The 26,387-nt window shown below is 47.6% G+C and overlaps 1 protein-coding gene across 31 annotated transcripts in view; it reads left to right on the top strand.

The window, feature by feature from the left end:
* ANKS6 (ankyrin repeat and sterile alpha motif domain containing 6) overlaps window positions 1-26,387 on the top strand; it is a 68,675-nt gene that overhangs the window by 17,193 nt on the left and 25,095 nt on the right. For 21 of the 31 annotated variants that reach the window (XR_006710525.1, XR_006710523.1, XR_006710526.1 and 18 more), the window contains exons 9-14: window positions 567-776; window positions 1,860-2,013; window positions 2,833-3,002; window positions 9,886-10,069; window positions 14,806-14,873; window positions 20,689-20,805. Coding sequence is in view for 4 of the 31 variants with exons in the window: in XM_045470307.1 (XP_045326263.1) it covers window positions 567-776; window positions 1,860-2,013; window positions 2,833-3,002; window positions 9,886-10,069; window positions 14,806-14,873; window positions 20,689-20,805 (903 nt within the window). In the remaining 27 variants the exon portion in view is untranslated. Of the gene's footprint in view, window positions 1-566; window positions 777-1,859; window positions 2,014-2,832; window positions 3,003-4,551; window positions 4,575-9,885; window positions 10,070-14,805; window positions 14,874-16,321; window positions 16,603-20,258; window positions 20,293-20,688; window positions 20,806-26,387 lie in introns of those variants that run through there. The other 10 variants (XR_006710531.1, XR_006710530.1, XR_006710529.1 and 7 more) reach the window with 8 other exon arrangements.

Here is a 26,387-nt window from a genome sequence, read left to right as displayed (position 1 = left end):
CATTTTCAAAATACAAAATTACAGTTAAAAATGTCAGCAGTGGGAGGTGTGGCTGGACTAGGGAGAGTGCGGTGGGGTGGGGAAGAGCGTTTGCTGGGCTCACAGAGAGCCCAGCCTGGGCTTCCTGGTCCCCTGTGCCCTGTCCCTTCCTCCGGAGACCCCCAGCTCTGTACACACATCCTGCTCCTCTGGTTGTCAGGCCTGCCTGAGTTCTTTTCCCTGGGCCTGCAGTGCCCTCTTCCCCATCCCCCGGTGCCACCATCACAGCACACCCAGCATCCCTTGGCCTCGCCTCGGCTCCCCATCCCCTCTGTTTCCATTCTAGCTGCTGCAATGGTCCCAAGGGAAGCTGGGGGTTGGAGCAGAGTAAATGGGGGTATCGCTTGGTTGCTGGTAGAGCAGAAGATACCACATGGTTTCTGGCCGGGTGTGGGGATGAGGGGGTAGATGATGGTGCCATTCTCTGAGAAGCAGGAGAAACCTGGAGTCTTTCTTGAAGAGCTGGGAGCCTTCCCCCCCCCCCCGGGGGGGGGGAGCTTGTCTAACCCACAGCCTGTCTTTTTCAGCTTCGAAATGGAGCCCCCTTCCCCAGACTCCCGAGTGACAAGCTGAAGGCAGTCATCCCCCCTTTCTTACCCCCTTCCAGTTTTGAGCTGTGGAGCTCGGACCGGTCCCGGACATGTCACGGTGGGAAGGCAGAACCCATGAAGACTGTGCTGCCCCAGAGAGCTGGCCGGGGTGCCCCCGTGGGCATGGGCAGTGGGAGCACAGACGCTGTAAGTCTCCCACTGGATGTACTTTGACACATCACTCACAATGAAGTTGGGGTGTGTTGCAGGCAGAAGGGACCTCAGACCCACTTATCCAGCAGGTTTCAGGCTTTTTTTTTTTTTTTTAATGAGGGATATCCTTTTGTTTCAGTGTATCCTACAAAGGGACACTTTATTAACAGATTAAAACGTGGGGTGAAGGGAATGAAAGCGAGGGCCCCTCTTCTCTGTCTTTTCTCTGGGGCCCCAAGGAGCACAGCCTGAAGACCTGATCTCATCTCATCTAAGCTTCCCTATAGTAGATGGGAGACTGGGACTCAGAGAGGGGAACCAGCCTGCTGCAGAGCACCCGGCCATGTGGCATGGGCCTGGGACCAGGAGTCAAGTTCTTCGTTCCTAACCAGCTTCCACATTACATCATCGCTCAGGTCCATAACCAAGACTATGTGCACTACTGGTGTTTTCTTACACCCACAAGGAGTGTGACTTCTAGCCTTTTGCCTACAGTGGCTTCTGACTTGTGGCCCTTGCTGTGTCCCTGTAATGTCCTGAGGTTGTCCCTCTTGATGAGGGAACTTATCTCCATCTGTGTAGGCTGCCCACACCATAGATGCAGCAAATGGCAAACCGCAGATGAGGACTTAGGACCTCGCCCTGCCACTGTGTGCCGAGTGATTAGAAGGACCCAGAACCCCCATCTCTCTCTGTAAAGATGGGGCTGACCCCCTTTGCTGCTGCCTCATCTCAGTATCAAGTCTCCAGTGGGAGAGAGCCTGGCCCTGGAGGTGCCTCAAGTGGGCAGGGCTGGTTTGCATTTAGTCTGCACTGTGGGAAGAGTTGAGTGATCCTGAAAGTGGGGTGATTCAGGGGAAACAGCATCTCAGGGGCTCGGCCTGAGCTAATGGTCTGCTTGTCAGCAGATGAGGATGAACTCCCCTTCCCTAGGGGACTCCCCTCAGGCCGAGCACCAGTTGGCGAGGGCCACATGGGCTGGGGTGAGCCAGTGGAATCCGGATCCCTTCTCCTGTGGTCATGTACGTCCAAAGGAGGCAACAACAAACCGTAACCAGGACATCTACTCTATTGCAGACTCCTGTCAGGCCGGTTAAATTTCCATCTCTCTCCAGAAGCCCCGCCTCTCCTGCCAATTCCGGAAACTTCAACCACTCACCTCATTCCTCAGGCGGCTCCAGTGGGGTCGGGGGCTCCAGCAGGCATGGTGGGGAGCTGCATAACCGCTCAGGTGGGTACCGGGGGAGGCCACTCCGGGGAGGCAGGAAGACCCCTTGGGGGTCTGTCCCCCCACCTTGCTTCGCCCCTGCGCTTGCTCAGTGGACAGTCCCAGAAACAATGGCACACACCCTGTCCCCTTCCTTGGTGTGGCTAAGGGACTTTTCAGTGAATTCACGATTTTGCCCCCAGAGTGGCACTGTTCAAACATGTGAAATGTTCACAGCAGTATGTGGCAACTGGTTATTGCCTCACAAATGTTAGTTATTGGTGTTTTCCCACTCGGATCCTCTCTAGCTCTCTAGAATTATTTCTTTCACAATAATTCGAGATTGCTGGTGGATTTGGGGAAACTGGGAGAGGGAACACAGCAGTCCACTCTGAGTGCTGTGGACTGAGCAAGTTATTGGCACAGCTGTGGAGTGGGGTCGGTAAAGCTCCAGAAGGGGGGTCAGAGGGCAAGCAGGCAGCCCCTGTGTGGCTGCTGGAAGGGGTGGTGCTGGGGCTGCCGCGGGCGGGGCGTCTGTGCCTTCCGGAGGCCGCACAAGCTGGCTATGGCAACGGAAAGTGAGGACAAGCTGATCGTGCCTGCACTGCCTCTTCCAATACCTCTCGCCATGGTGCCTTTGGCGTGTGATGACCTCCGCACCTGGCCACCTCTGGTTTCCACGCGCAGGCCTCTTGTGGTCAGCCCTGACCCACAGCCGCAGAGGCTCAGGGGAGTCTGGGGAATGCTTCTCCAGCTCAGCAAGGTCAGCACGCGAAGTCCACTGTAGTCATGTTGCTGGACCCTGGACCCCTGAGGCAGTCACGTCTATTCCTCTTTCCTCAGGTGGCAGCATAGACAGTGTCCTGTCACAAATTGCTGCCCAGAGGAAAAAGGCAGCCGGATTATCTGAGCAGAAGGCCAGCCACCGGTCAAGTCCTGTTGGGCCAGCGCCAGGGTCCGGCTCATCTGAGCTCCCAGTCTCTCCTGCAGGCAGCGGCGGTCCCAGTGGCAAGGTGCTTGTTCTGTTTCTGTCTCCTGTTACACTCACACATTCTGTCCTGATGTGGCCCACGTGCTGGGGAGCACAGGCACTGCCACAGTAGTGGGACGGCACTAAAGAGAGGCCCCTTCCAGCTGCCCGCTCCCGGGCTTTCTGAGAGGTTGGATTGTGCAGTTGCCGGGATCACACCCTGTGCCCTCGGCCCCCTACACGCATGGGTCTACCTCCCCCCTGACCTGCAGGGCACCTCCAGGTGCCTCGTTCAGCCTCGAGTTGTTCATTGCTTAGAGCAAAGAGGTGTGAAGTGTGGGAACAGGAGCAGACTACCTGGGATCGGGTCTCAGCCCCACACTTCAGACTTTCATGTAGGGCCCGGCACCTGGTAAGCCTGTAAGTGTCAGCTGTAAGTGCTGACGTTATCAGCAGTAGTATCTGTGGTCCTACCTTATTCATCACTGTGCACATCTTTGGGGTGTCTGCTTTGTGCCCAGCACTGCTAGCAGTAAGGATCCAGCAGTGAACCGGTGGTTTGGTGACCCTCTCAGGGTGTCACTGCGGACTCAGTTTCACTCAGTGTGGTAAGGGCTGTCGTGAAGAAGGGAGGATGCTGTGGTGGCACAGATGGGGGCTGCTACCCAAGCTTGAGGGCATCAGGGAACCCTAAATGGGGATCTGAAGGATGAGGAGCTGATGAAAGGGGCAGGGCTGGGGCAGGGTGTGACACCGTTCCACAGTCAGGGGGTAGCATTTGTGGCATTCCAGAGGGGAGGAGCTGCAGTCCTGCTGGTAGACAGGACAGAGTTGGAGTCTCACCTCACTGCCTGGCACCTTTCCTCCACTCATGCAGCCCAAGAACAGTCACCACATTGTCGGTATGTATGTGGAGTTTACAAGGGACAGGAAACCCTCAATGCCTCTCTGTAGTGAGAAGTCTTTTAGTGTCTATAGAGTCTGACCCTTCTAGCTTTTGAGCCCCTCCACCTGGACTGATTGCTGGAATGACCCCCCCCCGACCCCCACCAAGTGTGGGTTCCTGACAGTATAAATTGGCTCCTCTTCAAGGTGCCCCTCTCCCTTGGTGCAGTGTAGCCCATTTCCTCCTCTGAGAGGACCCCATGGCCAAGCACTGTCCCACTCTTCATATTTTTTAGATGGCTTGAGCTTTTTCCCGGAGAAAAGTTAGGTCACCTGAAAGCCTCACCCCTGGACCCTTGCCCAGATGTGCCTCCAGAGACTGGTATTTTAACGGATGTATAAGCAATAGTCTTTATTTTCTGCCCACCACTGTTGGTTACAGAACTTTTTGTTTTTCAAAGTCTCTTTTGCAATCAGACATACAGAATTAGGTTCCTTTGCTTCAGAAAAAGTTTCTCTCCCTATGCATTAGCATATTTTCCATTATATTGAAAATTACTTGTGTAATAGGACCTGTGTAATTAAGTTCCTTTTAGAATTCAGCTCTAGAAAAAAAAACGTCTCTACCAATACTTTCGTACATTTTCTTTCTTCATGTAGTAAGGATTATATAATTATTGTATTTCTCTTTTTGCCTTTGCTGCTAGGAAACTCAGAGCTACTAATTAAAGTAAGTCTTCTGGTGTGAGCTTTGATATCGTTTTCCTCTTCTCTGTTGTTTAAATTTTTCTGTTTCTATTTTGATGATCTTACTAGATGTGTTGGATATTATTAGCTTTCCTTAACTGGTGTTAAAAATAGGTAGGTGTCTAAGTTATAAATTATATCAACTATTGTCTCCCTTGAATGCATTTATTATATATAATCTATGTTTAGGTATATTCCAATGAAAGGAGATTGTGTCCAAAGATACACTCAGGAAACAAACCGAGGAAACAATCCAGGTCAATGACACCTGATATTCTTAATAATATGCTGTAACCTTGGGGCGCTGTCTAAAAATTCAGGTCTCTGGGTGCCACCCAGGATAACTGTATGAGACTCTTCAAGATGAGATCTGAGAACTCTGATTTTCCCCCGAGAGAGTATTGTAATCAGCCCAGCCCAGGGCTCTTAGAAACCACTGCCCTAAATCAAAGGGCACAAGGGGTGGGCTTTCTGTCAAAGGCTCCAGCAGCAAAATGGAGACATGAAGTGTTTTTCAAAGACTCCCTTAGGAAGAATTAGAAATTAGCATTCAAAATAGGAGCCTACTGAATCTGGTTTTCATACTTTGCTTAAAATAAGCACCACCGTAATGGTAGCATATTCACAAGGCATGGCTTCTAGCATGTTCACAAATCAGCCTGAAGCAAACCTGAGGAGGCACAGAATCAAGGGAGTCAGAATGTGTGTCGGTGCTTCCCAGACCTGTGGAAGCTCAAAGTCCCACTGAATACATCAGCTCTCTCTTCTCACCCTAAAGCTTAGTGGTTTAAAACAGAAAAGCGTTTCTTTAGCTCCTGAACCTGTGGGTTGGCGGTTTAGTCTGAACTTAGCTCGGTAGCCCTTGTGGTCTGGAGGGATCACTTACACATTTGGCTATTGGCTGGAGTGACCAGGATGACTGGGCCATGCATGTCCACAACAAGCTTAGATGTGTCCTCATGGCAAGAGCCAAAGGCATGAGTTGAAAACCAGTCAGGTTGTTGAAGCAAATCAGCACACCCACTGCAGAAGAACACACAAACACACGTTGCAAAGGGTATGGATTCAGGGAGGGGTGGAGATGACACCATTAACAAGATCCGCTATGCGGGGAACATAGGGAACAGTTCAGATATTTTATTAGAGCATCCCAGATAATCATATTTATCTGCCCCTCCCCAATAATGCTCCTACAAGGTCCAGAGTATCATGTTTGTTTGCTTCGGCTGGGATAGATCTGTTTAGTATGGATATACTAATTATTTCCTGCCTAATCAGAAGCTTTGTTATTGAATGTCTTTGTTTATAAAAAAGCAGAAGGAAGAATTTATCAACAATATAGGCAGCTAATTGACAGTCTTTCAAAATCGAAGAGAGACATCTTGTTCCACTCTGAGATGTAGTTAGGAAGGGCATGAAGGCTTAGCAGAAGGAGAGGTGTACCCACTTCCAGGCATCAAAACTATTTATCTTAGTCTCTGCTATCCTAGTCAAAATGTCCAATTTTACCAAAAATTATAAGACCTACAAAAAGACACAAAACAACTGCACACCCAAGAAACAAAGCTGTCCTCAGAATTTGATTTAGATACGACACAGGTGTTGGAATTACATGACCATGAATTTGAAAGAACTACAATTAATTGTTAGAGGCTCTAATGGAAAATTTGAATGTGCAAGATCATATAAGTAACTATTTCAGCAATAGATAGAAACCCTAAGAAAGAAGGAAAATTCTAGAAATACAAAACTTGTAACAGAGTTAAGGAATGTCCTTGATGGGCTCCTCAGTACCCTTGACACAGCCAAGGAAAGAATCCATGAAGTTGAAGACTGGGTAATAGGAATCACCCAAACTGAAACACAAAGGAAAAAAGAAGTTAAAACAAAAATAGGAACAACAAAAACAGTAGAATTATATCCAATGTTCTTACATACAGGTAGTAAGAAGCTCTGAAGAGCAAGAGAATGGTAGGACAGAAGGAATATCTTTTTTTTTTTTTTTTTTTTTTTTCAACGTTTATTTATTTTTGGGACAGAGAGAGACAGAGCATGAATGGGGGAGGGGCAGAGAGAGAGGGAGACACAGAATCGGAAACAGGCTCCAGGCTCCGAGCCATCAGCCCAGAGCCCGACGCGGGGCTCGAACTCATGGATCGCGAGATCGTGACCTGGCTGAAGTCGGACGCTCAACCGACTGCGCCACCCAGGTGCCCCTAGAAGGAATATCTTAATGCCTGAAAATTTCCCCAAATTGATGATAGATTTCAAAGCACAGATCTAGGAAGTTCAGGAAATTCTCACTATAGAATAAATCCGGAACTCTCACTATAGAATAAATATAAAAAGAATACACCTAGCCATATCCTATTTAAACTCTCAAATAGCTCTCAAAACTCAGTAAAAAGCAAATTTAAAAAATAGGCAAAATATCTGATACTTCCTCAAAAATATACAAATGGTAAACATGAAAAAACGTTGAACATTAACTACTGGGGAAAATGCAAATTAAAACCACAGTGAGATAGCACTAAATACCTGTTAGACTGGCTAAAACTTAAAAACTTTAAAGAAACAAGTGCTGATGAGCATATGGAGCTCCTAGAACTTCTGTGCTCAGGGCAACGTGATAACAGTACCGCCATCTTGAAAAGGTTGGGCAGCATTTGATAAAACTATATACTTACCCTATGAACTGGCTATCTCCCTCCTAGGTCTTTACCCAGGTGTATTTTTAAAAAGTATTCATGCCACAATCTGTCTGTGAATGTTTATAGCAGTTTAATCCATAATCACGCCAAACTGGAACCATCGCATCAACAGGTGAACGGGTAAACTAACTGTGGTACATCCACGCAGTGGGACACTGCTCAGCAGTGGAAAGGAGCACACTGTCAATACATGCAGTAACTTGAAGCAGTTTGCTGCACCAGACCCAAAAGTCTACATGTTGTGTCATTCCATCTATGTGACATTTTAGAAAAGACAAAAACATAGGGATGGAAAACAGATCAGTTATTTTCATGGGTTGGGATGAGGGAGAGATCGAATACAAAAGGACAGGACAAGGGAATTGGCTAATAGAGCTCTTCTCTATGGTACCCCCACCTCTGTATTTATCAAAACCCGTTGAATCGTACACAACAGTTATTTCTGCTGTATGCAAATTAAAAGAACAAACAAACAGTATTGGCCAGGAACCAAAGAGGGAATGCAGACTATAACGACATATCTAACTATATTACAAATGACTGACATAACCACACGTTGGGAGATGGGGGGAGAAAACTAGGTCAAGGGGATATGGTGAGGCCTAAGTAAAAGACATAACCATACCCAAGCACTGTATCCTCGTTGATCGTTTGTTGTCGTTGTTCTTCTAGGGATGTGGGTTTAATTCCGAAACCACTTTATTTATACATTTTGTATACATGTACACTTTACATATATACTAGGGTTGAGCAAATAAGTAATTATAATGAGCCCAGTTTTTAACTGTCAGAGATTGAACCAAAGAGGAAATATTAGAACAAACCCCATGGATATTGGATTGTTGTCAGAGGAATCGGTACGAATGCGTGGTTGTAAATGTGTGTGTGTGCGTGTGTGTACACACAGATTTATATGGAAGTAAGTCGGGCTATGTGGATGCATGGCTTAGTATACTTTCCTGTCTGTCCACTGAGAGAACGTAGAATCAGTGATATCCCAGTAGCCACGAACAGCCTAGTACCCAGATTTTGGTTCCTAAATACCATGCTCCAATAAAAGGGACCAGAGCCTTGGAGAAGTGGTTTATTCCAGTACTGGGTCCATGGAGATGCAAGATGAGCCTGAAGCATTTTGTGGTGTCAGAAAGTAAGGAGATGCTCTCAAAAAGAAACAACAACAACAACAAAAAGATGGACATGGGGAAAGAACATAGGAGCCAACCTGAAAGATCTCAGTGCCCCAAACTGGAATAGTTTGAACAACTGTAAAATAAATTGCAGTAGCGATTAGATTATAAAAGAAACGTCCACGAGCCCGTACTGCTAGGAATAAATAACTGAATAAATGGGGGAAATAGTATCTCTTCTGTCCAGAATTCCAGAAAATAAATGTGAAAGGAATAGGGGAAATAGATCTCCTATCACTAGAACATCACAGTAGTAATTGCTATAGACAAGATCGACCAAAGAATGCCAAAATTAGTGGGAGCAACAAGATATTTAGCTCAAAATATCTCCTCCCCACCCCAAATATTTGTTAATTATAAAGAGAAATGGTATCACTTCACAATGGAGAAACCCGACACACACCACCTCAACTAAGTGATCAAGGTTAACGTTATCAATAATAAGAAATGGATGCTGTGTGACCCCGGGCATGATGTGGTAGGAATGGCTCATTACCTCTGGGGTCATTAATCCAAAAATCCATAAACAGATCTAATTATGAGAAAATATAAGACAAACCCAAACTGAGGGATGCTTTGCAAACACCTCAATTCTTCCACAGTGTCAAGGTCATGAAAGAAGGAAAGACTGAGTTGTCACAGAGGAGGTCAAAGAGACATGGCAAGTCTATGCAGTGTGGAATCCTGGACCAGAACAAGGACATTAAGTGGAATAACCAGTGAAACCTGAGTAAAGTCCATAGCTTACACTGTTAACTTCCTAATTTTGATGATTGTGCTACGGTTATGTAAGATATTAACGTCAGGGGAAGCTGGCTGACGGATACACAGGAATGCTCTGTTCTATCTTTGCAGCTCTTCTATAAGTCTAAAAGTATTTAAAAATAAAAAGGCGCTTTTTTTTTTTAACTAAATGACACACACACAAAGGGGAAAAATGATGTGTTCTTTGGTGAGAAGTTGGAAATGACTGGTTTAGATGAAGGAACGTCAGGAGCAGAAAGGGACCTCGTGCATTTATAAGCCACACTTCCATTTAGAGCTGCATTAACTGAGAGGTAAGGGGACTTGGCCAAGGACACAGTGCTGGTAGCTGTACGGGCAAGATTAGTACCTGACTTCCTGGCTCCTCAAGTGCCACTTTTTCCATCCTACCCCCTGCCTCTGTGCTCCAGGGCAGGATTTTCCTGTCCCTATTCCAATAATGCTGTTTCTGCTTTGCATGTTTTTTTTTTTTTTTTTTTTTTTTTTTTTTTTTTTTTTTTTTAAGTAGATTTCATAGTCCTGCTTAGATACCTTGCTGAGTCAGCTATCACCCGTGTTCCCTGTCGGGTGTCTGTTTTAATCACTTCTACCCTCCAGGTGATGGCTTACGTATTTGTCTTACTCTTTTCAGCAGAAACTGGAGACGAGCAAACGGCCTTTGTCTGGAACTTCCACTACCTCCAAAAGCACCTCCCCCACACTCACGCCCTCCCCTTCGCCCAAAGGGCACGCGGCCGAGTCCTCTGTGTCCTCCTCGCCCCATCGGCAGTCCAAGAGCAGTGGGGGCTCCAGCAGCGGCACCATCACAGATGAAGGTGAGCCCCCCAAGGTCCCAAAACGCCAGCCTTTCCTCTTTGCCTCTGTGACCTGGCAGGTGCTGTCATTGCTATAGCCATCCTAGGTCCTAGGTCATTTTTAAAATTTCAAACAAAAACACCTGTCTCCATTCTTCCCCGATTCTACGTTGTATTTTTGTCTTCACTTTGCTAATCGTCCGGTAAGCTCCCTCAGAATGTTTTTGAACTTAGTAGAGTTTCGTTTATGTACACAGACGTACACTTGTAGAAATGCTTCTCCAACACCAGTGATGTACCTTTCCCTGAGCCTTGTACAGATCAGAATTCTGTCATTTGCAAGTAACGCAATCTCCACTGACACTGGTTTGAGCAAAAGCAAAAAACATAATTTGTTGGCTCATACAATGAAAGTGTCCAGGGTGTGCTTCAGGCGTGTGTGGATCCAGGTACTTTGGGAGTGTTTCTCTCCATATCTCAGGTAGGCTGTCTCTAGGCGGTGGCAAAGTTGTCCCCCATGAACTTCAGGCTTGCTTACTTCTCCTGCTAACTTAGCAACGCCAGCAGAAAGAGTGCTTCTTTCTTAGTAGGTCCAGCAAAATCCTGGGGTAAACGTCATTGGCCTGCCTCGTCTCTATTTATAATGACGGGACATTTGTGTATCCTTGACTGTGCGTCTGTGGCAGTGGAACGTGCTGATTGACTGGGCGCAGGTCACATGTCTGCCTTTGTAGCTGGGCTCAGGGTCTGCCCTGCTGACACTTTGTAGATTGGGAGCAGGAGAGAGGGGACTCCTCAAAGGGAAATCAAAGTGCTGTTTCCAGAAGGAGGAGGGGAAGGATGGTGGGCAAGCAGAAACAGTAGCTGTCCTCTGTAACCAGGAGAACTTTAGAACCTGTGTGGGTGAAGTGCAGGTCCCTCCTGTGGGGAAGATGCAGAAAGGAAGATGGAGTGGAGGAGTGCTGGGAGGCCTCAGATAAAGATAGGAAGATATAAAAGACAAAAGGAGATGAAGAATCCTGTCCCTTGAACTGCCCTCTGGTGGTCCTGGCAGTTGGGGGCGGGGGGGAGCGGGGGAGCAGAGTTATGGGGAGAGATGGGACCCAGGCAGGTGCAAGCCAAGTAGTAGTGTTCAGAGAGGAGAGAAATGTCAGGTGTGCCAGGGCCTCCCAGACACAGCTGCAGGTGTCTCCCCGCAGCTGCCTGGAGGAAGGTGCCCAGCAGGTGATAAGTGCCCAGCAGGTGATAGGTTGAAATCAGCCGCACAGGCTGTGGTCTGGACTGAGTTGGTAAATGCATGCTGCCATTGGCATCCTCTTTATTTGGGGGCTGCTTTTATTGTTTTGTGATATCTAGTGCAACCATGTATAAAAGCTTCAGAGATTCACTAGCAACCCTGTTCCTCCCTAACCGTGTTTTCTACATGCAGTCATGAATTCTCCCACCTTGGAGGCTTCCAGGAATCCAACTCTTAGAAGTTCAGTTAGGTATTTGTACCCCCCCACTTTTTCCAAAAAAGAGTTGAGACCGTGGCGGTCTGTATGCACTGTCCATGCCCACTCTTTTCCCTCTCTCTCATTATTTAAAAAGGTTTGCAAGCCCTGGTTGAGATAAAAACAGAAGAGGACCTGACCGCAATTTCTTTTTAATTTCTCTGGTGTAGAAAGCCTAGTTTTCCCCTCCAGAGTTCCTGGGTCTGGAGGCAGCAAGACCTTTGTCCCGTGGGCATGAGACTATCAAAGGACAGACCTGCAGTCCATCCCCAGACAGCTACTTTTTATGACATTCTTCTGGGAAACACTTGGCCCCAGTCGAGGACCACATGCAAGCCTTTGCCCTGCCCCATCTTTCCTCCTGTGGCCCCTCCAGCCCCCTCTATGGGGAGTGGTGAAGCCTGTGTCCCGGGTGCCTTAATCTGTGCTGGGTTAGCTCACAGTCGGGCTGGGGATTCAGCTGCATTCAGCACAATACATTTAAGTAACCACCACACAAATGGGGTCAAATCTGTGTTATCAGCCAGGCATGGAGTGCCATGGCACAGGCTTCACTGAAGAGCAGGCACTCAGGCCGGGCCGGTGAGCCAGAGTCCATTGTTGAATCTACAGGAGATGTATAAACCAGTGATGAAACACAGCCATTATAAGTCAAATTACAACAACAACAACAACAACAACAAATACATAAAAAAGCCAAAGAAAAGAAAGAAAAAGTCAAACTATATGAACTTATATAATTAAATTATGTTAAATATAAAGGTATGGGGTACTTAAAATGTTATTAATTTATTAGTACATTTTTCTAATACTTGTGCTGTTTATGCCGTAGGAATACTATGTCATGATGTGCTACTACACACGTCCCTCCTCCGTTCCACTTTCAGGAACATTAGTTGTGTTGTTAGCCTAAAATCAGCCAGGAGCAGGGTATTGACTCCGTGACATCAGCAAATGCCACCAATCAGGGGTTGGTTTACTATCTCATAGACCATCTAGCTGTAATCTGGACAGTGATGGAGAAAATGCCCATATTGCAGACGAAGGTTAAAAGTGTGTCTGTCATATTGTGACTAGCACAAAAAAATTGCGACAGTGTTCTTCCAGGATTTTAAAACCATTATCTCATTCAGCAGAGTTGCTCACATGAAATTCCAATATGCGTCTCCATTGTTTCATTTCCTCTTACGTGTTCCCATCCACGGAACTCCCCAGTGGCATCCCTGTTGGAACTATACTCATTGGCTGTGGACTCAAGAGGAAGGGAAAAATCAGTGAAAGCGTTCAGTGAGGTGCCTCAAGTGCAACGCAAGCATTGGCTGCATGGGATCTATAAGAAACAGTATTGTGTAGTTTATTATTACACGTTAATTGTGTACTATACATCCTTTATATCAGTAAAATCTACAGTAAGCTTATGTACCTACCTCCCTACATACGTTTTCCCTCAGAGAGCCGGTTGCTAACCATTTCCCAGCCCTCCACTACGGAGGAAGACTACGTGTGGCGGGAACAGCCCGAGCAAAGGTTTGGTGCCACGGAGCAACAGTGGGTTCAGTATGGCCTGGGTCTCGATTCATCTCGTACAGCCTAGCACAGTAGTACTCTTCTGTGAAGCCTTTTCCGGTCCTTCAAGTGGGTCAGCTGTCCTCTCTGTGCCCAGACCCCCTTGTCGATGCCCCTCATCACAGCGCTTGTCACCAAGGAGAGAGATGGCGGTGTGTAGCTTCAGGCCTGGTAGCTGGACCACTAGTGTGAATTCCTGCTCTGCCGTGGACTGGCGGCATGATCTCCAAGATATGGCAGCCATGCTTTTCCGCCTTGCTTCCTCATCTGTAAATGGAGACACTGATAGGATCGTTACAGTCATTGTAAAGAGCAAATGGGTTACCTATGTACAAGGTAACTGATGGTGCAACAGCTGTCACCCTCATCATTTTATCTTCCCAGCCACGCTGAGCTCCTTTACAGCATGGACCTTTCCATCCTTGTACTCCCAGCATGTAGTAGGCGTGTTGGTATCCACTCTTGAATGAACAAATTAAAAAAGGAACTCGGGCACGCCTGGGTGGCTCAGTCAGTTGAGAGTCCGACTTCGGCTCAGGTCATGATCTTGTGGTTTGTGGGTTCGAGCCCCGCATCGGGCTCTGCGCTGACAGCTCGGAGCCTGGAGCCTGCTTCGGATTCTGTGTCTCCCTCTCTCTCTGCCCCCTCCCCCACTTGTGCTCTGTCTCTCTGTCTATCAAAAACAAATGTTACAAAAAAAAAGGAACTCAGACCTCCTAATCTCCAGTCCCTCTTCTGTGAATTGCACCCACTGCCCCAAGACCTTTGTATTTGCTGTTCCTTCTGCCTGAATACTGCCTGGTGATCTTTCCCTTGGTATTACACAGTTCACTCCATTTACTGCTCAAATGTTACCTTATATAAAGGAGACCTTCCCTTACCACTCTCTATAATAAATAATGTTCTCCCATTCCCTGTCATCTTCCCCTGCCCCCTTCCATCCTTCCTCAGTGCCTTTGGCCTGGCAGCCTGCTTATCTGTTTTGGTCTTTATTGAGTCCCTAATGTCTGGACTGGTAACTCCCTGTTGAATGTGTGAATGAATATTTTTTCAAACTACCCCCCCCCACCCCCACCCAGATGCTAGTCTTGTCTCCTTTCTTCACCCTCCCTGCTCTGAAATCATGATATCCAAAATCTTCTGTTTTCTCCTGCTCTGTGCCCCTCTGGCTCTGCTGTTCCACTCAGATGTGTCTGTCCTTCCTTCAGGAAGCCCACAGCCTCCTCACACTGAGCCAAACTCCAGTTCTGGTCTGAAGCCACCTGCTTGTTCTCTTAAGTTTGTTCTCCGCCTCGCTGACAACTTGCTGGCATTAGCATTTGCTGCAGGTGCAGCTACCAGCAGTCAAGAAATCATAATTAAAAACCATTCTTGGACAGAAAGTGGAGTTTTAGTCCTAGCAGCTAGAACTCTGAGAACTTGGGGGTTGCAACCATTGGAGGGTCAGCCTGGGCACACACACCCCCATGTTTGGAGTCTGGGGAGACGCCAAGGGCCTGCCCTGAGGGGAAGTATGGCTCGGACCCACCCCCTGCCGCATTCACACGAGTGCAGCTTAGGTCTGCTTTCTGTGTTAGAGTTTCTTGTGACATTTCATTTGAAATAGGATTGCCACTGTTTTATGAAAGTTTGAAGACCACTGTTCTGACGCCTTTTGCCAAATTCTAAAATATCTTTTCACATCTTTCCCTCTTGAAGATGAACTGACTGGAATCCTTAAGAAATTATCACTTGAGAAGTATCAGCCCATTTTTGAGGAGCAAGAGGTAAGGATGTTATTTTTGAACGTCCATCTAAATCTTACCATAAAAGAAAATGGTCTCACACATGTGGGTGTTCATCCTGCAAGCCTAATTGATCTCTCTCCCTGAGACGGCAGGCGGAATTTGTGTTCAGCACGCTTAGTGCAGCTCACTGCAGTGAGACCCCGGGACCTTATGGCTTGTTCTGTTGGAACAGAATTTTGTGATCTCGAGCACCGCTCTCGCTAGTGAAGTTCGTGTCTGTCCTGCATGCGCTTCTGTCGAAGGTGATTGACTGGCTTTCAGGTTTAAAGAGGGTCATAAGCAAATCCTAATGAATCTATGCTAAGTGTCTGCACGTAGGCTCTGTGTTAATCTGAGTGCTCAAAAGCACTCACAATCACATTTTTTTTACAAAAAAAAATACTGTTCTGCAGTTTGGCCGTTTCTCAAAATGTTAAACATAGAATTACCATGTGACCCAGCAATCCCACTCCTGGGTATATGCCCAAGAGAACTGAAAACATATGTCCACACAAAGACTCGCACACGAATGCTCACAGCCACGGTATTCCTCATAGCCACCAAGTGGCAAACAACTCAGATGTCCATCAGCTGGTGAATGGCCAGATTTGTTAGCGCTATACAATGGAATATAATTCGGCCATAAAAAGGAAGGAGGCACTGACACGCTACAAAATGAAGGAACCTCGAACACATGATGCCGAGGAGAAGCCAGTCACAAAAGGCCACATATGGTATGATTCCATTTATAAGAAGTGTCCAGAATAGGCAACTCTGTAGAGACAGAGAGTAATTAGTGGTTGCCAGGGAGTGGGGGGAGCACAGAACGGGGTGGGGGGGAGTGACTGCTTATCTGGGGGTGGGTTTCTCTTTGCAGGTGATGAAAATGTTCTAAAATTGAGTGTGGGGATGGTTGCACAGCTCTGAATATATTAAAAATCATTGGATCATACACTTCATTTTCTTAATTAAAAAATTTTGTGATTTGCACATAGTTGACACCCAATGTTACATTAGTTCTAGGTGTACAACTTAGTGTTTGACAAGTTTATATTTTATGCTGTGTTCACCACCAGGGTAGCTACCATCTGTCCCATCACGTCGCTAGTACAGTAGCATTGACTATATTCCCTATGGGTTGTATACTTTAAATGGGTGGATTGTACAATAAGTGAATTATATCTCAATAAGTTGTTTAAAAAAAAAACTTATGTTTTGGCCAAATAAAACTCCTCTGCAGGCCCACTAGCCACCAGGGTATCACCGTTGGTTTAGAATATTCTGCCTGGTTGAGTACATGACAGCTGTCATAATTACAGTAGCAATCACAACAACCACTCAGTGTCCCTGACAGGCTTGTGATGCTATTGAGGAGTTTGTACTTGGTTTTAAGAAGCAGACAGAGTGCAGTGGCTTCCTTCCTCCATGTGCTTTTCTGCCATATCCAGTGTGTCCTCCCTGCGACTTTGGCATTTTAAACTTCAGTAGTGACTTTTTCTCATCGCCAAGAAGTCTTTCCTGTGTGCTGATGGCTGCCTGCTTTTGTTTCATCCGTTCCATACCCTCCTGGAGTATACAGAGAACACGTCTCCGGGGCCATGTCTGTTTCACAAGGCAACGGTAGTTCTGAGTTCTTGGCTTCCTCCCAGTTTTGGAGCTGGCATGTCTGGGGCATACCTGTCACTCACCATCCTCCGGTTCTTGCAGTTGTCCCTTGTAGGGAACTGAGGTATGTTCCAGATGAAATGGGAGGCTTTCAGAGTTTTAAAGGGAAGGCGGAAAGCGGACCATGCAGATTTGCTGTGGTCTTAACCCACCCACCTGAAAGTCTCCACGGTCTCTGGGGTTGGGAATGTGCAGAGTCCTGAGACAGCACTGTTGGAATGGGTGCTGGGAGCCAGTGGCCAGAGGGTTTCTGTGTGTGTAAGGTACTGTGAGGCTAGCTGAGCCAGTGCCCTTGTTAGGAGCCAGCTCAGCAGTCCCCCCGCCCCTGTGCTTAGCCCCTCTCTGGACAACATACGAGCTAGGTAGCACTGTGTGACATTTGCTGTCTATCCACCCGGAGACCCCGTGCTCCCTTGAAGGCTTTGATGGGACTCAGGTTTTAACACCCTTGATTGCCCCTGCCCTCACCTCCTCACCCATCCCCACAGCTGCAGGGCACTTGTTAGTCCCTTAAGAAATTCCTTGAAGAACCTGGCATACAGATAGAAATTTTCCCTCACTTCCAAGGCTGGTAAAAATTTCTCCCTATTATTATATGCTTTTAGTCCATGTTGAGAATTTGGAAGAGGAATGAAGTTAATACATTTTCTCATCTTGTGATTTTGAAACTGAAGACAGACTAGTAATTTTCATCTCTCTACTTATATTAGGATGGATTTGGCTGAATATATTGGAAAATCCCCAAATAATAGTATCTTAAACAAAATGGAAGGTTTTTTTTTCCCCACAGAAAGTTTTGAAGTGAGTCATCTAAGCTCCTTCTAGCTTCCCTGCTCCACCATCACTAGGGTGTGTGGCCCTCATCCTCAAAGTCCAGTATGGTTGCTAGAGCTCCAGCCATTACATCCACATTCTAGGCACCAGGATGCAAGGAGATGGAAGCAAAAAGACACATGCTCTCCTTTTTTAGAGAGACTTCCTCAAAGTACCATAAACCTTCTTATATCTCATTAGCCAGAAGTTTGTCAATTGACATACTCATATGCAAGGGAAACTCAAAAATACAGTACTTTAGCTTCATGGAAATGTGCCTAGCTGACAACTAGGATTCTATTACTAAAAAAAAAAGTAGGGCATGAATATTGAAAGGACACAGATGTTTCTGCCGCATCCTGCTAACCCTTCAGAAGTATTCACATGAGGAGAATTCAGTCTCTGGCTTCTCCACCTAAAATGAGCTGTGAGGATTTGGCAACCCCCAGGGTTGACAGAGGTCAGAGACTGAGACGGTCAGTGCAGATGGGGATGCAGTAGAATATTGATCGATGTGGTCATTCAGTCAAGCAGATGCTACTCAGGTCGCTGTCCCCTACCAGTCCTTCTGCCAGCGCCTGACCCTGGGATAGGGAGAAACACTCAGAGCGCTATGGGAGCCCAAGGAAGGGGCCTATAGAGTGAGGGCCAGAGGAGACCTCAGCTGAGCATAAACTGCGCTTTGAGGGAGGGGAGTGGGGCTAGAAGGGCACCTGGGAAAAGGGAGCAGACATGTGCAGAGAACCAGCAGCACTTTGGCCTGGCCAGGGCCTGACTGAGGCTGGCGCCTCTGGAGCAGAGAGGGCCTGGCCAGCGTGGACGTGACCCTCTGAACCACAGTCTGGAGGCAGACGAGGGCCAGCAAGATCTCTGGCCTGTGGCGTGGATGGCGGCCCAGGGTCGGTAGGGGAGTTAGGGGCAGACTCACAGGGAGGGAGACTCCAGTTAGAAGGCCGGGATAGGGAGGCCCCGGGCAAGAGGGCAGAGAGGTGCTGAGGAGCTGGCTGTGGGGACAGGCTGGGGGTGGGTGTGTGGGGAGAGGGGCGTGTCTGGCACTGCCAGGGGCAGGCAGTTTCTGTCAGAACCACGCCATCTGTCCTGTGAGGCCCTCCGTCCCGTGTGAGCTGTCATGTCCCAGAGAGACACAGGGAAACGGATAATGCCTGTACCTCAGAGAGCTTGGGGCTCGTAAGGAAGCAGACCCTTCTCCACCAGCTTGCACCTGGTTCAGGGTTTTGTTTTTTTTTTTTTTTTATCCGGGAAAGTAAAATGATGGTTAAAATAGAGGAGGAAAGATAGGAGAAATTTCTCAGAAAAAAAATTGTGTTATTTCTACATACATCAAATGTCTTGAAGAAAATTTTTAAAAATCTTGTTCAGTATCTAAGGGGGAACGTAAAAGAAAGCCTGCTTTTAAAGTGAATGGCTAACATGGCGGGGGTGGGGGCTGGCACCTGGGTGGCTCCGTCAGTTAAGTGGCTGACTTCAGCTCAGGTCATGATCTCGAGGTTTGGGAGTTCGAGCCCTGTGATGGGCTCTATGCTGATAGCTCAGAGCCTAGAGCCTGCTTTGGATTCTGTGTCTCCCTATCTTTCTTCCCCTCCCCCACTCATACTTTGTCTCTCTCTCTCTCTCTCAAAAATAAATAAACATTAAAAAAAATAAAGTGAAGGAATAAGGATTTTCAAAAAGTTACAGAAGTTTTTTTTTTTTTTTTTTTTTTAATTTGTTTTAATGTTTGTTTATTTTTGAGAGACAGAGAGAGAGAGACAGAGCACAAGCGCGGGAGGAGAAGAAAGAGAGGGGGACACAATCCGAAACAGGCTCCAGGCTCTGAGCTGTCAGAACAGAGCCCGATACAGGGCTTGAACTCACAAGCCGTGAGATCATGACCTGAGCTGAAGTCAATGCTTAACCAGCTGAGCCACCCAAGAAATTTTACTTTAAATGGCACCAGTATAATATAACATAAAACTATAGTATCTTTATAATTTATAAATGTAGTTTGCAAAGCTTTGTGTAAACTCCCTGTAGAACCTACAACCACCTGTAAGTGAGATGGTGAGAGAATTCGTATGTTTCAGGTGGGAAACGGAGGTGAGGTACCTGCCCGGGGCCCCCAGGCAGCAGGTGGGACTTGAGGCTCTGTTTGTCCGTGTGTGCCTCCTCGCCCTGGCACGGGCTGGAGATGAGACTGTGGGTGGCCAGAGCCCTTCCACCTCTCCCAGATGACTGCCATTTTGGGGTCTAATACTGGAGAGCCTGTACAGATGACAGAACCTGTTCATTCTTAGGGAGCACCAAGTGCTATTAACAAGAAGCTGCTGCCCTTGGGAATCCCGGGAGGGAACACTGGGAAGGCGGCTGCAGCATCGTAGGGTGACATGAGCCCGTGGAGAAGAGCAAGGACTCTTGGGGCCCACTGCCTGGGTTCAAATCTTGGCTTTCACTGACTCATCACGTGACTTTGGGAACTGAATCTCTCCATGCCTCAGTTTCCCTGCCCCCAAATGGGGAATGGTAGTATACTCACCTTACATTGCAAGGTGTACACGACTTGGTCTGTGTCTTCCCCATCCCCACCTGACAGTGAGACTCCAGGACAGATCTGGGGTGTGTAGGGCTGTCCTCCACCCTGTGTGTGTGAGGGTGGGTGTGCTTGCTTCTTCCAAGCCACATCTGACCTTAGAAGGACAGACTGCAACATATCCATTGTATAGCAGGGAGGCCCATTAATTTTTTGCCTGGAGCTGAGGCCTAAGCAGGAATTTTAGGATTTCACCATTAGAAGCCAAGGGTCGTATGGCTTTGAGTGGCCCTTGTTCTGAGCCCTCCTCCGCTTCAGTTCTCCATGGCCCTTCTTCCTTTTATCGCTTCTGCTTGTTTATTTTCTCTGTCTTTCCACAGTCTGCATCTCCCTTGTCTTCTGGGGGGAAACATGGTGAGTACCGCCATGTGTGCACCTTTTCTGTGCAGCTCCCAATATCATCAGAAGTGCAGCAACATTGGAGCCAAGTTTCTAACAGCGGATTTGGATTTGCACCGCTCTGGCCACCCACGTCACTGTCTCGGAACTCTCCTTCCTTGTTAAATGGTCACGGTCTTTCCAAAATGCACCTGTCCTGAAATTCCCAGCCCTAGAGCTGAGGAGAGTTAGTCCTTCATAATACTTTCAACTAAACTTTCATCATAAAGTCAGGAATTGGAAGTAGTAAATCATAATTAACTCACTACTAATAAACACTAATAGTCCATAATCAAGATATTTCTGTTGTGGTTGGAAAAAAGAGGTGTGGCATCAAGCAGATGGTAGCAAATCCCCCTTCTCTCTTTCCAGGTGGATATGGAAGCATTCCTCACGCTTACCGACGGCGACTTGAAGGAGCTGGGTATTAAGACAGATGGGTCCAGGCAGCAGATTTTGGCAGCAATTTCTGAACTGAATGCAGGCAAGGTATTGTTCTCAATCTTTTTTCCAGTGGAGAGCTTCACTACCTAGGGTCCCAGGCCCTCAGTGTTCCCAAGGATGTTTATGGTCTGATTTCATCTCCTCTGGAACGTCTGGCAGAGGATGGCCCCCTGTGCATGTTTCTCATGACCGAGCACTCACTACCTCCCTGTTCCTCTTCCTGTCCCTTCCCATAGATTCAGCTAAAATATTCCCTGCGGTAATTTCAATCCACATGGCTGGGTATTGCCCTCCAGTGTACAATGGAAACAGACCCCTTGTTTAATAGGGGCCCTGGAGTCAGGCCCACCTGGGTGTGAACCCACTCCTCCCCTTACTTGCCGTATTATGTAGAAGTTGTCACCTCTCTGAGTCTTGCTTTCCTCATCTGTTGAGATGGCCAGGGACACTGGGGCTGTACCACAGCGCCCCTGGTACACACAGACCCGTCAATCACTGTTGTTGCTGGCATCCTGCATTTTTATCTAATGTTAAATTTCTGTCTCATCAGCTTTAAACTAAAGATGAACCATGCTCCCCACCCCCCCAAAGGCATACATGTGAAAACAATTAAAATCACCACTCACTTTGCACACCTTAGTAGGACAGTTGCTGTTGGGCTATTCAAGCTCCCTTGAGCTTTGCTTTTTTCTCTAACACAGGATGGACTTTTCTGTCTCACTCACTCCAACAGTGTGTACGACTTGCTTACCTGTTGCTTTCTCACGCTTTGCCTGACGGTCCCCCTCTTGTAAGACAGTGATGCCGTGTCTGGGGTTTTGCCATTACAGATAGCACCATAATGGATGTCTCTGCCTTGCTCCTTTTTCTTCTGTTGTTTTGTTCCTCAGGCTGTGTTCCACAATACGAGGTTATGTCAGAGAGCGTGACCGGTCTCATGGTTCTTTGTGTGTTTTGCCGGGTGTGCACGCAAATATTGAACAGACTTAGAGCACCAACAGCAAATAAATATTCATGTAGCACTTTATCATTCACAAGACACTTCACGTACATTTCCCCAGTAAATCTGAGGAGGCCGTGTCCTCAAACTTCCCTTGTCCGGCTGGCTGCTGGCTGGCTGGCGAGGGAGCGGAGCCCCAGGGAGGGAGGTGTGCCCAGGTGGAGAGGTGGGCAGGAAGGCGAGGCAGGACCTGCACCCCGGTCTTCTTCCTGTGTTCCCCCAGCACAGAGCTGCATGGGGGTGGCTCCGGGCCTCCCTGCCGGGGTCGGGGGTGGTGGTTTTTATTGCTGCCGTCGTCGTGATTATTTTGCCTGTTCATAGGCTGTGAGGGGGTCCTTCGGAGTGGTTCGGTTGGCAGTGCTTCCAATGCTTGCATTTTCCTTTAGTCTTTATTGTCTGTTCTTCTTCTGCTGTTAGTAGCCTGTTCCCAAACACTGCTCACCTGTAACGTGGGCCTGGGCTGCCTCCCTTTAAGATGGGGAAGTTGAGGCTCAGAGACGGACGGTGAGCCCTGGCCCCCAGCCAGCACCGCTTCTGCTCCACTGTAGATGAGGAGGGGAGGGGGTGAGGCTGGCATGGGGGCTGCAGGAGGTGGGCCAGTCTGGGCTGGTAGGAAGGGCACACCCGGGTGGCTCATGGGACACCGATCAACCAGAGCAAGCAGTAGAGTCTTTGGAGCATTCATTTCGTCCTGAAAAATAACCCTTGCCTCTCCGCCGTGTCCCAGGCACTCTGTGGGTGTTAAGCACTGAGCACACTTTGCGCCCAGCCCTGCTCTGAGCCTGTCACATCTAGTCATACATTTAACTTCACGGGAGCCACTGAGGCCAGTTCCGGTTCATAGATGAAGGAACTGAGGCACAGAGCAGTTAAGGAACTTGCCTAAAATCACATAATTGGTAAGTGGCAGAGCCAGAACTAGAACCCAGAGTTTGTGTGCTGACCACTCTGTAGCCCTGACTCAGTGCTCATTAAGGAGAGCTCCGGACTTCAAGTGGGGGCTGGAAAGGCAAGGTCCTGGAAGACATTCCCAAGGGAGTGGCAGGAGGGCTGGGATCTGAAGAAAGATGGGAACCATGGGGTAGAGGGCTAAAAGAGTGCAGACCAGGAGGAGGGACACACATGTGCAAAGACCCTGTGGTGAGAGGGTGTATGGTGCATCTCAAGAACTAAAAATGTGTGGAAGCTGAGAGCAAGAAGTCTGGTGTGAGGGGAGGCCGCAGGGGACAGATAAGGCCCTCAGGGTGGCTGAGGGGGACCCAGTCAAGTAAGGGCAAGGGCTTTGGGGAGGAGGTAGGTGAGTGATGTGGATGTGCTTCAGGGGTTACAGGACCCTTCATGCTTGGCCTCCAGGGGCCAGATGTGCGAGCCAAGGAGAGGAGGGTGGTGGGGCAAGCCAAGCCCGTCAAGCAAAGACAGGTAAGGTACTAGATGTAGGGCCAGTGAGGACCATGGAAGGTGTGGGGGGACAGGCCAGGAGCTGGATGCCGCTGGAGCCCGGCCCAGGGCGTGGTAGATAGTAGCTGCGAATGCTTCCAGAACCTCCCCTCTGCCCTTGGCAGCCATGGCCTTTGTGGTCTGGGATCCCAGATAAAAGGCAGACTGGGCTGGCTTGAAAATCTCAGGAAGCTTAACTGCTGCCATAGAGTGGAAGAGCTCAGGTCCACTCCACAGGAGAACATTTTTCTTAATATTCGTACAAACTGGGACCTTTTTTCTTTTTCTCTCAAATTCATTGCCCCCATACTCTATTTCTGTGACAGTCTGCATCCTGTACCAAACAAAGCCCAGTCTAGAGAAGCAAAAGGCAGGACAGCTGGTGGCGGTGGTCTTGGTTCGGGCTGCATGACAAAGGACCATGACCTGGGTGGCTTGTGAACAACAGGAATTTATTTCTCACAGCATGGAGGCTGCCAGCATGGTCGATATCTGTGAGAGTCCTCTTCCATATTGCAGACTGCCAACCTCTCATTGTGTCCTCACACGGCAGGGAACAGGGAAGCCAGCGCTGTCTTATAGGGGCACTGATGCCATCATGGGAGCCCCACCCTCATGACCTCATCTAAACGCTGTCACCTCCCAAAGGCCCCACCTCTTCGTACATCACACCAGGGGTAGGGTTTCACCATATGAATTGGGGGGCGGGGGGACACATTCCTTCCATAAGAGTGATATTTGGGGGCACCAGCTGATCAGCTCCCAACCAGGAGACCTGGGTGCTTCCAACCTGCCAGACTGAGGGTCTCTCTGTCCCAGCCACGTTCTTCCCACGGGCAGCGCCCACCCTCAAAGTCAGGTGATTCCGCATGGAAATGGGTGCAGAGCGAAGTTCTGAGCCACCAAACAAAGTCCTGTGGAAGTGAGAACCATGTATCACAGTGTGCCATAGAACAAAAACATGACTGGGGCAATACTAAATATTACCAAAACAGGTTTATCTTCTGTACTACGTGGGGGTTCCCATTGGAGCTATGTACTGCTTCTCCGCAGGCCGAAAGGAGCTTTCTGGAGCCCTTTGGATGGCTTTCTGATGCCCTGGCCCTCAGCTGTTCTGGGCTGGACCTGCCTCACTCTGACTTCAGGGCCTCCTGCCTCTTTCTGGATTGCTGTAGGGCACCAACTCTCCCTTCAGTGTTCATACTTTTTCTTTTGCAACCCAACCTCAGCCAGGAGAGTACCCACTAGTGGCTCAGATGCTCTGTACACATTCGAGAACCCATGAGAGGACCCATGAGAGAATGGAGGCCCAGATTTCCTTGCCCGCTAGTGTTGTAATGTCTTAATGGCTGTGGTCCACAGCTTGCCAGGCTCGAGGGTTGTGCACTCAATCTAGCGGTTTACCAGCAGCTTTTTATTTATTTTTATTATTGTTTTTTAATGTTTGTTTATTTTTGAGAGAGACAGGGTGCAAGTCAGGGAGGGGCAGAGAGAAGAGCCACAGAATCTGAAGCAGGCTCTAGGCTCCGAGCTCTCAGCACAGAGCCTGATGTAGGGCTTGAATTCACGGACCATGAGATCATGACCTGAGCCAAAGTTGGACATTTAACCGACTGAGCCACTCAGGGACCCCACCAGCAGCTTAAAAACAGAATAGGGTAGAAAATATCAACATTCTTTGCAGGTAGGAGGGTAAATTTGTTTCAGTTGTATATATTTGCCCATAACAAGGTTGTGATGTAAAATGTATTTCTTGCACAATCAAAAATAGTTTGAACATTTTAGCTTAAGATGTTTTTTTTTAAACAAATATAAGCCAAAAAACCTAACTTGGCCATAAAAATATCAGCAAAGCAGTATGGATCCTCAGTCTTACAAGTCATAGATCTGGGTGAACCTTCCCCCTCCAGTATTCAGGTTGTGATAATGTACTTGAGACCGCTTATTAGTTTGAAATGGTTTATATGTTGGAGAAGGTCAATCAGAAATCTCACCTGCATTTCACCTTTGGTTGGTCTTAAGCCTTGCTTCTCTGTATTGCCATTTTTTTGTGATCATCAAAGCAGTGCACATTCATTTTGCTAAATTTGCACAGTGCCAAAAAGGTGAAAAGACTTTTTTTTTTTTTTTAATTTTTTTTTTTCAACATTTATTTATTTTTGGGACAGAGAGAGACAGAGCATGAACGGGGGAGGGGCAGAGAGAGAGGGAGACACAGAATCGGAAGCAGGCTCCAGGCCCTGAGCCATCAGCCCAGAGCCCGACGCGGGGCTCGAACTCACGGACCGCGAGATCGTGACCTGGCTGAAGTCGGACGCTTAACCGACTGCGCCACCCAGGCGCCCCTGAAAAGGCTTTTTAAAGAAGTCACGATCCAGCCACCCAGAGGCCAATGCTTTTCACATTTGGGACGATCACTGCAGTGTTTTGTGCCAAATGTTTTTCTCTCCGTGGCTGAGATAAATTTGGATCTATAATTTTACATCCTACTTTCTTCGTTTAACATTAAATATATGCAGTTACCCATGTCATTAAAAATTCTTTTTAATATGATAAATTTGTATGGATATACTAAAATTACTTTATCTTGAATCCCTACTTGTTGGATATGTAGCTATCCAAACTTTCTATTAATAGTGAGTGCTGCAGTGGGCAACTTTGTGTATAAGGCTTTCTAATTATCTCCTCAGAATAGATGTCTAAAAGTGGAATTTTGGAGTCAAAGAGTCTAAATCAAGGTATATGGCACTTCTTCCTGAATTACTTTCCAGAAAGAGCCAGTGAACATCCCCATCAGCTGTGGCAGTGTGGTTCCAGCATCAGTGAATCCCTGCCAGTATTGAGGGCTATCAGTTTGTTTTTAAATTTTTATTAATTTGAGAGGCCAAAAAGTGTGCCTTGTTTTAATTTGTATTTCTTTAACTACTAGATAGACTGAACACTTTTTTTCTACTCTTAATGGCCATTCGCTTTTTCCCTTTTAAGAATTATCAGGCAGGTCCTTTGAAGCTCAGGGGTTTTTAAGGGGCAATTATTATCATCATCTTCAATCAGCAGTGGATACAGGGAACAATTATGGTTTTCATCATCTGTGGCTCCCTCCTAAGTAGGAGGCAGAGTGCTGGAACCCTGTCTCTCCCTGACCTCGTTTCTCAGGCAATTAAGGCTAAGGTAGTGTTTAATAATGACA

This window comes from Leopardus geoffroyi, chromosome D4, assembly GCF_018350155.1.
Source record: "Leopardus geoffroyi isolate Oge1 chromosome D4, O.geoffroyi_Oge1_pat1.0, whole genome shotgun sequence".
In the NCBI taxonomy this organism is placed as follows: Eukaryota; Metazoa; Chordata; class Mammalia; order Carnivora; family Felidae; genus Leopardus; species Leopardus geoffroyi.
Note: the sequence above shows the minus strand (reverse complement) of the source record. Positions and strands in the feature narration are given on the sequence as shown.